Genomic DNA, 12,050 nt, shown 5'->3' with positions numbered 1-12,050 from the left:
CCCTTACCTTGTCTAAGATGGGCAGCTTTGGTAGGTAGGGAGGGACCTGACCAGGTGTGCATTTCGTCCCGTCTACTCTGCAGCAGTGGGAAGGTTAGATCAGCACAAAAGGCGATGCGAGGAAGGGAGGAGAGTGAGGCGGCTGTGGCATCCGTCGACATTTACTTTTGGATGCAGTTTTGGCAGAGCCATTTTCAATCCTAATGTTGAAATGCCTTAAAATTATTACATCAGCTTAGCACATATGACATTTGAGAGCTTGGTAAGTTGGAGTTAGATATATGAAGCCTCTATTCTCACCTAGCAGGACATATTTTACTGGTCTCAGCAGGAGGCTGGATCCAGATGATGAGTCTTAATACAAGAGGTCTCAGGAATGTGTTTCTGATATTAGCTAAGCTGATGTTGTCCAATGACATTCAGAGGATTGACTGAAGAAGCTGCATTCATTCATTCTGTGCTCTACTTCTAAATTATCCCTGAAAAACCAAAACCCGAGAGAGATGCCTATTTGGACTCCATTGTTTTGACCCTGCTGTAGAAGTGCTTTTACTGAACAAAGGCTTGGCATTATGCCATTGGATTGTTCCGTGGGTTTTGAAATTGGCTGTGATTTCCTGTAGTGAACAGGTGTCCTGTTACCGAGCAACTTGTTTGCTTTACCTCATGGTTCGGGTAGATCGTGTGACTCACGTTGATCTGCTTGGAAGAGCCAAGTCACACTGGTCCACCCCTAACAAGTGCACGGCACCAACAGTACACACAGGACACTTGCTTCCTCTTATTCGTTCCCTCTTTCAATCTTTCTTCCTGCCATTTGCTTAATTCCTTTTTTGTTTTTCTTGTTTCGACATTGGATAAGAAATAAACTTGAAACTTTGCATGGAAGTTAAAGTCATTCTCTAAGATCTTGACCTTTGGTAAACTGTGAAGATTACAGGAAACACTAGTGGGGTGGGGGCTAGCCTTTAGTTTATGATCCTGCCGTGATATAGAAGAAGCTATTCAGTGACTGGGAAGTATGTTCCAGAACACCCACAGAGTCAAAGGCAAGACAACTTTTCTCTTGTCAGGGCTTATGGTTATGTGATACATCCACGGTGTCTGGATACTAATGCTACTGGAGACGGACAGGCTGCGATCGGTCATAGTGGGAGAATCTGTGTTTCCTAAACTAGCCCATCATCGCTGGGGCTCGGTGTGCAGTAGAAATCAGCCAGCTCCAGAGACTGATGGAACCTGGTATAGCAGATGAGAACAGGATGAGATTGTGGAGTGAATCAAATGGGAGGACTAGGATATTAATAAAAAGAGCATCTATCCATCCATCCATTCACTTATTCTACGAATAATTATTGAACATTTACATTGTGAGGTACTGGTTAGGTGCTAGGTATGACTCCGTGAACATCACAGTCTTCTGAGGGAGGGAGACATTAAATACGTAATTACACATATAATGTATTCCTTACCATTGTGTAAGTGCTGTGAAGGAGAAGCATAGGCTGTATGAGAGAATAACTGGAAGATAGTGGTGTGGTCAGGTGGGAATTTTGATTGGTCAGGTCTTTCAGAAAATTAAGCAGAGGGGAAAAATGGAGTGTGAAGACTTTGAAATTGCAAATATGAGAAGAGTGAGAGGATTACTTCTTTTTTTTTTTTGGCTGCATCGGGTCTTAGTTGCGGCACGCGGCATCTTTCATTGTGGCGCACAGGCTTCTCTCTAGTTGTGGCACATGGGCTCCGGAGTGCACGGGCTCAGTAGTTGTGGCGCGCGGGCTTAGTTGCCCCGTGGCATGTGGGATCTTAGTTCCCCGACCAGGGATCGAACCTGCGTCCCCTGCATTGGAAGGCGAATTCTTAACCACTGGACCACCAGGGAACTCCCGAGAGGATTACTATTCAGGTGAATACACTGTCCATTAGTTGATTTTCTTGTGGCCTCTGACCCCTCCTTTGATCTTCCCCAGCTGCCTCCTGCTGCGCTCTTTATTAGGGATGATGTGATGCAGGTCCTGGGGAGGAGAGAGGGTGAGATTAGCCCTTTAGAAAGGAAGGGCTTCCTAAACAGGAGTCTGCCCACTCTAGTCTGTCCTCTAGAGTGTGCTGAGGACACCCTTGTCCTCTTCATGATTAGTAATGAGAGTTGCTAAGCACTGCGGTTTGGGATTTGAAATCTGCCTTTAACCCGTTTTATTCTGGACACAAAAGAGAAAAATTAATTCTGAAAACTTACTTGTGGATCTTGCCTTGTCATCTTGCTTTGTCACCTTGCAAGAATTCTTCTGAGGAGGTTAAAAATTATTTGGTTTCTTTCTAATGTGAAACCTGGAGAGATTACATATGCTAACGTTCCGCAATCTTCTCATTGTTTACAAAATTCATCTCTCAGGAGACTGTCGCTGTCAGGAGTGTGTATGCTGGAGGTCATGGCCTCCTTTGAATAGAAGAAATATTATCAAAATGATGAAGCAGCATCATTTTTGTTGAGTTTCTTTGGGCAGAGCTAAGAGTTACCTTGGAAGAGGAAGCAGGGGTTTAGTGCAACCCAGATGTTATTTAGGTTGTTTTCTCTCTCTGGCTTGTCCTTTGTTAATTGGAGATCTTTTAGAGTTAATAAAAACATTAAGAATCATTGAATTCTTGTTTTAATCCTTGAAGATACGGTTTTGGCTATAATATTGTATTATTCCATTCATTTTTGTGGTGAACTTCCTGTCCGAAATGTAGTCAAAACCTTCTTGCTGCCCAAAAAATACATTCCAAGTATTGCTGGAAATTCAGTGATTCTTTTTACCTCTGCCGCCTTGTGCACACTGAGGTTCAAGTTCAGGGTTTCCTGCTGCCTCTGCAGCCAGTAAAGAATTCACATGGTATTCAGTTTCTTAAGTCTGAAGATTAGGATGTGAAAGCTGAGAACATAGTAAATTGGCCTCTTTAAACATGCTTTCAGTTGTCTTTCACTTAATTAAGAAATTGATTTTAATATTACAGTTATATCCACTTTTCCTTTAAAAATGAGAACATTACATATAAACTATAGTTCCTTTTGTCAATCACCTCTAATCCTGATCCCTTTCCCCTGTTCTCCAGAGGTAATTATTAAATACGTTTGGTGAGTATCCTCCAGACCATTAAAAAAATACTTTCTGCATTCATACTTAAGCCTATAGAAAATATGTTATTTTGTTTAACATGTATTTTAAAAACATAAACGGTATCATACTATTAGTTTTGTTCTCTGATTTACTTTATTTGAAAAACAGTATGTTTTTGAGATCTATCTGTGCTGCTCTAAATAGGTTTAGTTCTGTTCTTTTAACTGCTTTCTAGTTTCCCATCTTATGGATGTACTATTGTTGACCAATTCCTGTATTGATGGACACTGCGAACCACTAACATTCATGTAGAATTACAAGTAGAATTGTGGGTCACGGGGTATACGCCGAAGTGTCTCCTGCAGTGGCAGGGACATTTTATATGCCCATTCATTAATCCTACTTTAAACTTAATTTCAAAATTATATAGCACAGAAAAGCAATCACTGCTTCCAGATCTACTACCAGTTGTTTGCTATTTGGCAAAAGAATTTCCTTTTTAGTCCTTAATAGCTTCATTTTTGGATGAGAGGATAAGAACAGTCCCTGGGGGATAAGAATAGTCATAGGGGACTTCCCTGGTGGCTCAATGGTTAAGAATCCGCCTGCCAATGCAGGGGACACAGGTTCGAGCCCTGGTCCAGGAAGATCCCACATGCCGCGGAGCAACTAAGCCCGTGCGCCACAGCTACTGAGCCTGCGCTCTAAAGCCTGCGAGCCACAACTACTGAAGCCCTCCTGCCACAACAACTGAGCCCACGTGCCACAACTACTGAAGCCCGCCTGCCACAACAACTGAGCCCACGTGCCACAACTACTGAAGCCCGCGTGCTGCAACTACTGAAGCCTGTGCGCCTAGAGCCTGTGCTCCGCAACGAGAGAAGCCACCGCAATAAGAAGCCTGCGCACCGCAACGAAGAGTAGCCCCTGCTCAAAGCAACTAGAGGAAGCCCGCGCGCAGCAACGAAGACCCAACGCAGCCATAAATAAATAAATAAATAAATAAATAAATAAATTAAAAAAAGAATAGTCATAGGGCTGTTGTGAAGATTGAATGGAAATAGTTCCCCCCTCCCCCACCCCCCAAAAAAAGAAATAGTTCCTGGTTCAGTGAATATTAGTTATGATCATATATATATGTATATATATGAGATACATATCTAATATATAAGTATATATAAGATACATATTTAATATATATTGGAGTTATATCAGGATTAGTACTTGAAGCAAACCCTCAAAAGTTTTGGCATCTAAGTTTTTCTAACTGCAACCCTTCCCCATCTGAAAAGATGACTCAGTTTCTTTTAGTAGAGCCATAGTATTAAGAACATTTTGGAATACTGCATTCTTTGCAATAAAGATATAGAGTTAGAAGGGTTTTTAAGTGACACCAAGAAAAAAGGGATTAGAGAACAATGGAAAAATAATAGATCGGATTCTTCACAAAACTTGATTTAATGCAGAAATGTCTTCCTCCAAAATTTGTGCCACAACTGCTAAAATGTAGACGCTCAGATTTATTTCCTGAATTCCACACCCATCACACTGTCCCCTGCAGGCACTAGTAAACCCCGGAAACCAAATGCAGATATAAGAAGGAAAAGCAGGAGGGCCAGGAAAATCCTTCAAAGTCCGGAGAAGAACTGATGAGTAGTCAAAATTGGCATTGGTTGGAGAAATACAATTTGTAAGACTTAATTTATGCACTGTAAATTAGGGAAGAAACTACTTGGGGGGAAGAAGTTGGGGAGTAGGGGAGAGAGCCTTAGAAGGGATTGCTCACTGGGGCAGCACTGGAGGCTTAAAGAGGGATGGGGAGAGAGAGGGAAAGAGATAGAGAGAGAGACTAAAGGAAGCATTCCACAGTGGAAGTGCCTTGGTGACAGAGTCATGCGCTGCGGTATGGAATAATGCTGGAACAAAGGGGAGGTTGGTTATGGGATAGAAAGATAGGAATGGATTTAGGTGCTTTTGTGTGTCAGAGGTAGGCAGTGATTTTCCTCTCATTTTCTTTTCTTTTCTTTTTATTTTTTGTTCATGGGAAAATAAGACAACTAAATACCATAGAAGCAAGACTGGCCCAAGACATTGTCCCCAGGTCAGATAATTGGACACATTGTGTACTAAATTATGAATAAGCTGATCTCTTCTTTCTGCCTTTGCGCTTTGAAACTATCCTTTATTCTGAAAAGCCTATGAGCCACCCTGTGAGGCAATTTCAATCATTATCATAATATCAGTAGCCGAATCAAATCATAGGTAGTTGGCTTTCTAAAATTAATGTAAAATTGCTTCATGGGTTGGCTGAGAGAGACCTAATAACTTGGAGTGTCCTCATGTGAGGACAAATGGATGAGTTTTTAATCTTGCCATTTTGAATAGGGTAAAATTAGTTTCTTTAAAGTGAAGATTGCTTAATATTTATAGAAAAAGTTGAAGAATTTTCCAAAAATCTTATTAACTTTAAGGGGCTTAATTAAAAGAGCAAACCCCTGAGATATCTGCTCTCACATGCATTCAAATTCCTATGCTACTGGGATTGTTTCTTTGTCCTTGTGTTTTCCATAAAGGCACCACATGGCAGGTTTTGTGATTTTTGTCTATTCGTGTCCTTATTCCTTTTGTTTTTATTTAAGGGGGGATGTTTACTCTGATTATAAAATTAATGTACAGTCACTATAAAGGATTTGGAAAATATAAAAACATATAATAAAGAAGAAAATAAAAGGTAGTCCTATAACTAAAAGATAACCGCAGTAACATTTCTTCCCAGTATTTTTCTTTTCTTTAAATTATATTTAATTATACAAGTAATGCATAAATATATCCTTCTTGAAAAAAACAAAGCCTTTCCCCTCCCAGCTCCAATACTATTGTCGGCCCCAGAGGTGAGGACTGTTATTAAGGTGATGTGTGTCCCTTCAGACCTTTTTCTCTTTTTCTTCTCTAAATATATTTGTAGAAAAGACATAGTGCTTTCCCTCCCTATGTGTTTTATGAAAAAAGGTATCAAACTGTGGATCTATACTTTCTTACTTTGTTCAGTGGTATATCTTGGAGATATTCTTATGCCCAAACATACAGCACGATCTCCTACTGCTTGTTGCCTAGTATTCATAGTTTGGGAGTGCCTTTTTTAGTAATTGCCTTGTTGATGGGAATTTATATTGTTTCACACACCCCCTCTTTTTTGATGTTATATCGTTATGCACATATGTGACTATTTTTCAAGGAGAGATAATTGAGAGGTAGAGCTGCTGGGTCATAGTATTTACATTTAAATTTTTAATAGATATAGTGTAATTGGAAGGGTATCCAAAGGGTTAAACCAACTTTATTTACATATAAGACACCCAAGACAAAGTGATACCGAAAGGTTGCCAATAAAAAGCTGGAACAAAGGTATATGTAGTCAGATGCAAACAAAAAGAAATCAGGAGTCATGATCTCAATATTGGAAAAAGTTGAATTATGAGCAAAAAGGGTCAGACAAATAATGGCACATTATCGTGCTACGTGGTACAATTCACAACGAATATATGAAATTTCTGAATCTTTGCACCAAGTCAAGCAGTACCAGTGTTCATTCAGCAAGAATACAAGTGCTACAAGGTGATAGAGAATTATAGTAGTAATAGGAGGCTCTAACTCACCTCTCTCGAGCCATGATAGAGTAAAAGGATAGAAATTAGACAAGACTAGAAATGCCTAATTAAAATGATGAATAAAGTAGAACTAATTGATACATATTGAATTTCAAGCTCAGAAGATAGAGACTATACCTTTTAAATACCCATTGGATGTTCATAAAATTGAATATTCACAAAAACCTTGATAAATTTCCTGAAGTAGAAATAATATAGAAAAGGATGATGGTGAAAATGTGTAATGGCTGGTATAAGAAGGACAACCTTCCAGTCTGAATGGATCCAGTTCTGAATGGACATTGGTCCACCCCACTGGTGTACACCTGTGAATGTCAGCCTGGAATACAGACGGGTTGTCTGAGCACAATGCAATAAAACAGACATCGTAACAAATTCTGAGAACAGAGAGCCACAAAAACAACTAAGCCCTTAAAACAACTCAGGTCAAAGAAGAAATCCAAGCCAAATATGAAGAACACTACATAAGGATCTATGGGACAGCCAAGGAAGGGCTAAGAGGAAAAGCGTAGGCATAAATAAATAAATTCATGTATTCTTCTTTCAGTTTTCATATTGTTTTTCCCTATCCTTGTAATCCTCTCATGCTACTGCTGTGCATTTCTTCTCATTTCAAGCTACCTCAGAGTGTCTTGAAGGAATGGATTTCTGTGGTATACTCCATATGGCAACTCTGTTTTTAGTTTTTTTTTTTTGAAGGAACCTTGATACTACTGAGTATTTTCCATAGTGACTGTACCAATTTACATTCCCATCAACAGGTAGGAGGGTTCCCTTTTCTCCACACCCTCTCCAGCATTTGTTATTTGCAGGCTTTTTGATGATGGCCATTCTGACCGATGTGAAGTGGTACCTCACTGTAGTTTTGATTTGCATTTCTCTAATAATTAGCAATGTGGAGCATCTTTCCATGTACCTATTGGCCATTTGTATGTCTTCTTTGGAGAAATGTCTGTTTAGGTCTTCTGCCCATTTTTTGATGGGGTTGTTTATTTTTTTGTCATTGAGTTGTAGGAGCTGTTTGTATATTTTGGAAATTAAGCCCTTGTCAGTCACATTGCAAATATTTTCTCCCAGTCCATAGGTTGTCTTTCATTTTGTTTATGGTTTCCTTTGCTGTGTAAAAGCTTATAAGTTTAGGTCCCATTTGTTTATTTTTGCTTAAGAAAACATTGGTATAGCAACAGAAAAAAAAAAAAAAGAAAACATTGGTATGATTTATGTCAGTGTGGTGTACTCCAGAGCCCAGCTCAACACAGAGGTGTCTCTGGGGCTCAGTCAGGGTTCTTTGGAGAAGCAGAACCAGTAGGATGTATATGTATGTATATGTGTGTGTGTGTGTATATATATATGACAAGGAATTGGCTTGAGTAATAATGGAGGCTGAGAATTCCCAAGATCTGCAGTAGGCCAGCTGGAGGCCCAGGAGAGCTGAAGGTGTAAATTCCAGTCTGAGTCTGAATCCAAAGGCAGGGGGAGATTGATGTCCCAGCTCAAAAACATGCAGAGAGAACAGATTCTCCCTTACTCAGGCTTTTTGTTCTATACAGGCCTTCAGTGGATTGGATGAGGCCCACCCACGTTGGAGAGGGCAATCTGCTTTATTCAGTCTACTGATTCAAATGTTAATCTCATCTAGAAAATTCTCATAGATACAACCAGAATAATGTTTAAACCAAATATCTGGACACCCTGTGGCCCAGTCAAGTTGTCACATAAAATTAACCATCACGGCTACATATGTGACATGTGAGAATTCCTGAACAAATGGAACAAAGATGATTTTATTTGGAAAACTCAACATTTAAGAGATATTACTTCTCTTTAAGTTTATTTATAAAGTTAACATGCTCCCAATAAAAATACCAACAGGAGTTTTTGGAATTTGATGAGCTGATTCTAAATTTCTTATGGTAAAATGAACACGTAAGAATAGCCAAGGAGGAATATTTTTAAAAAGAAGCCCTATCAGGTACTAAAATATATCAATGGGCTCAGGGCTGCCTTTCGAGCCCTGCTGCCAGTGTTCTTCACCTGCTCTGACCCCTCAGCCTCACTGCCTTCTCTCTGATCCTTGATCACACAGGGCATACTCCTGCCACAGGACCTTTGCTCAGACTTTTGGCTATTTGAAAGATGTGGGTTGCTCCTGTTTCAGTACCTCTTGCCTATTTAATTTCTATTTAATCATCACTTCTTTAGGGAAATCTTTCCTTCCACCTCCCTAATTTTAAGTCACTTTCCTTTGTTGTCTGTTTCTTTCTTTGCTTGAATTTATTTCAGTTTGTAATTACACAATCACCAGTGTGGTTGTTTGATAAATACTCTTTTTCTTATTAGACTGTAAGCTCAGTGCCTGACCCAGAATAGGCTTTTCGTAAACATTTGCTGATGAATAATCTCGAGTCTGCTGGACTTTGAAAGGTGATTTAGACCCTAGCAACTGTCTTCTAAACTCAGTAATCAAGAGTCCTCCTCATGTAGGCCCTGCTCCAGTGTCAAAGGTAATAATATCTTAATATGTAGTTTCTTTCGCCCATGAGTATGTGAAGATGCTAATGCTTTTGGTGGTGTCCTGCATTACACTGTGACCTCCTCAAATAAAGGCCCACTTCTGAACTGTCTCAGGGGCTCTTAATATTATATCCAATGGACACAATAGTTTTTCATAAGAAAGAGATATAAAATTATAGTATGACTATGTCATGTCCTAAAAAATCATGTTAATCAATGAAAGAAATAATCATAGCTATTAAGAAACTTATTTCCCTAAGGAATTTTAGAAAATAGTCCATACATACTGTAGCTCAAACCTCTTGTAGGTGACCTAGGTCCTCACATGGCTTATTTTGGAAAATATTGCTGGAGTGGTTAGGGTGGAAAAGTTCCTTCTGAATGCTGGGTGAGGCTGAGCAGGATGTGGTTCTCTTAACAGATGCAGTTAATTGTTTTATGCTTTCTCCCCAGGAGTACATGCCTACCATCTTCTTGGATATGTTGTAATTGACAAACACTGGCTGTCAGTAAGTGCGCTGAAGGTTTTGTTTAGCATTTTGTGGATTGAAACACACTAGTCATGACAACGCTTGTTGTGAAGTTCAGGGCTTTAAGATGACTTTTGCATTCATGAGTATTTCCAAACAGTAGTCTTTGGCAGTTCAGTAGCCGGGCAGAGTCGTAAACAGGTTTTACTGGTGTGTCCCCCGAAGACACTAGGTATTCCAGGGAAACCCTCCTTTATGTGACCTCTTTCATATTCCTTCAAAAACGAATGGCTTTCTTGTATGTCTTTCACAAAGACCCCAGTCCCTGGAAACTTCATACAGGTGGGTATCTGTCCAAACTCTGGAATAATTCTTTCAGAAAGCAGGTGTTATGGCATGAATAGGACAGAAACAGAACCAGAGGTTACATACTGACCCACAGCCCAAACCCATCAAACCTGCTCTGCAGATGTGTTTATTGGGATCATATGGTGTTTTTTTTTTTTTTAATTTAGATTAGTTACCCAGAGGCAAAAACTGGGAATTTTTACTTCAAAAAGCCCAAATATAGGACTTGTCTTGAAAAATTAGAGTAATGAGGCCATGCTGGGATCCATATTTCTGCATTGGCAGCCCTCGGTGGAGCTGAGAGCTGTTCCCTTCTGGATGGAGAAGGACTCCAGGCACGACCACTGTCTCTGGCCTCAGGCATTCATCTGAGTAACCTTCAAAACCCCAAGATAGGGCCTTCCTGGTGGCGCAGTGGTTAAGAATCTGCCTGCCAATGCAGGGGACACGGGTTCTAGCCCTGGTCCGGGAAGATCCCACATGCCGTGGAGCAACTAAGCCCGTGCGCCAAAACTACTGAGCCTGATCGCTAGAGCCCTTGAGCCACAACTACTGAAGCCTGTGCTCTGCAATAAGAGAAGCCACCGCAATGAGAAGCCCACTCACCGCAACCAAGAGTAGCCCCGGCTCTCTGCAACTAGAGAAAGCCCGCGCGCAGCAACGAAGACCCAACGCAGCCAAAAATAAATAAATAAAAAAACAAAAACAAAAATCCAAGATAGGCTATGAGATGATTGAGAATAAATGGCATAGTGGATAATTATGAAGGAGACAGACTTCTATACTTAAATCACATGGCCTCTTTGATAAACACATGAAACACTTTATTCAACAGACCAGAGATGAGTTGATAATCTTTGTAGTCTGGAAACAGAAGAACAATAAAAACTGCCTCCTGTTAACTATCTTTTCTGGTGGTTCTTTGTTGATGCTATCTGTTCTGGTCAGAGGTCAAATAACATTGGAGTTGGGCGGAAGGAAACTCTGTAAAGTGTCAAAGGCCAAATCTTTTTTTTTTTTTTTAATATTTAATTTAATTTATTTATTTATTTTTGGCTGTGCCGGGTCTTTGTTGTGGCATGCGGGGTCTTTGTTGTGGCATGCAGGATCTTTGTTGCAGCATGCAGGATCTAGTTCCCTGACCAGGGATCGAACCCCGGTCCCCTACATTGGGAGCGTGGAGTGTTACCCACTGGACCACCAGGGAAGTCCCCCAAGGGGACATACCAACTCTTAAATGTCAAACTCCACTACCGTCCTGGGGGAGCCTATCATTCGTTCCTGGGCTGCCTCCTGCTTCCCTTAGAATTTTGAGAAGGAGAATGAAATAATCTGAACCAAACACATCTCTGGGCAGCCTTTCCAACATATTTGGACTACAAAGAATGCTTCTGTATTTAATCTTGCTTTGCACAGCTGCATGGAAAAGATTGTTTAACTCTCTTTTGTATATTTTGTCTTTTGGGGAACCCTATCAGGAAACTTATGATCATCTCTTGGAAGTCGCAGTTACTCCAGAGCAGTTAAACCACTATCGGAATGTGGTCGAGGCTGCCCGGAGTGAACTTGCAGCAACTCTGGTCAAATTTGAATCTGCTCAGTCTGAGGTGAGAGTCTGCGTCTTCATAACTCACAAATGGCCTTGTTAGCTTCTTATGGAGTGAAGCAGAGTATAGAGGTGATTAGAAATAGGACAAAGGGAAACAGTTTTAAACTTTTTGGCAAAGTTTATGCTTATTCTCTCTGCCCCTACCCTCTAGCTGTGGAGAACTCCTGAAAGGCTGTGCATTTGCCGTGCTGCAAAGCAGGGTGACGTGGGCTGGGTTCTGGATCTCAGGGGAGCTCTACATCCTCGAGAGCACCTGTGGGCACCTGGGGACTTCGGGTTTGGGCTGTGTGGGCTTTGGATGGCTGTAAGCATCCTTGGGAGTAGCTGCCTTTAATGTGGATTG

General features: G+C 40.6%; 1 protein-coding gene across 1 annotated transcript in view; it reads left to right on the top strand.

Moving 5' to 3' along the window:
* The window catches only part of CCDC170 (coiled-coil domain containing 170), a 102,939-nt gene that overhangs the window by 26,829 nt on the left and 64,060 nt on the right, over positions 1–12,050 (top strand). The window contains 2 exon segments of the mRNA XM_036872118.1: positions 9,734–9,789; positions 11,577–11,705. Of these exon segments, the coding sequence (XP_036728013.1) occupies positions 9,734–9,789; positions 11,577–11,705 (185 nt within the window).

Source organism: Balaenoptera musculus, chromosome 12 (genome assembly GCF_009873245.2).
Source record: "Balaenoptera musculus isolate JJ_BM4_2016_0621 chromosome 12, mBalMus1.pri.v3, whole genome shotgun sequence".
NCBI lineage: Eukaryota > Metazoa > Chordata > Mammalia > Artiodactyla > Balaenopteridae > Balaenoptera > Balaenoptera musculus.
The sequence above is the reverse complement of the archived record's forward strand: the minus strand, read 5'-3'. Positions and strand labels throughout refer to the sequence as shown.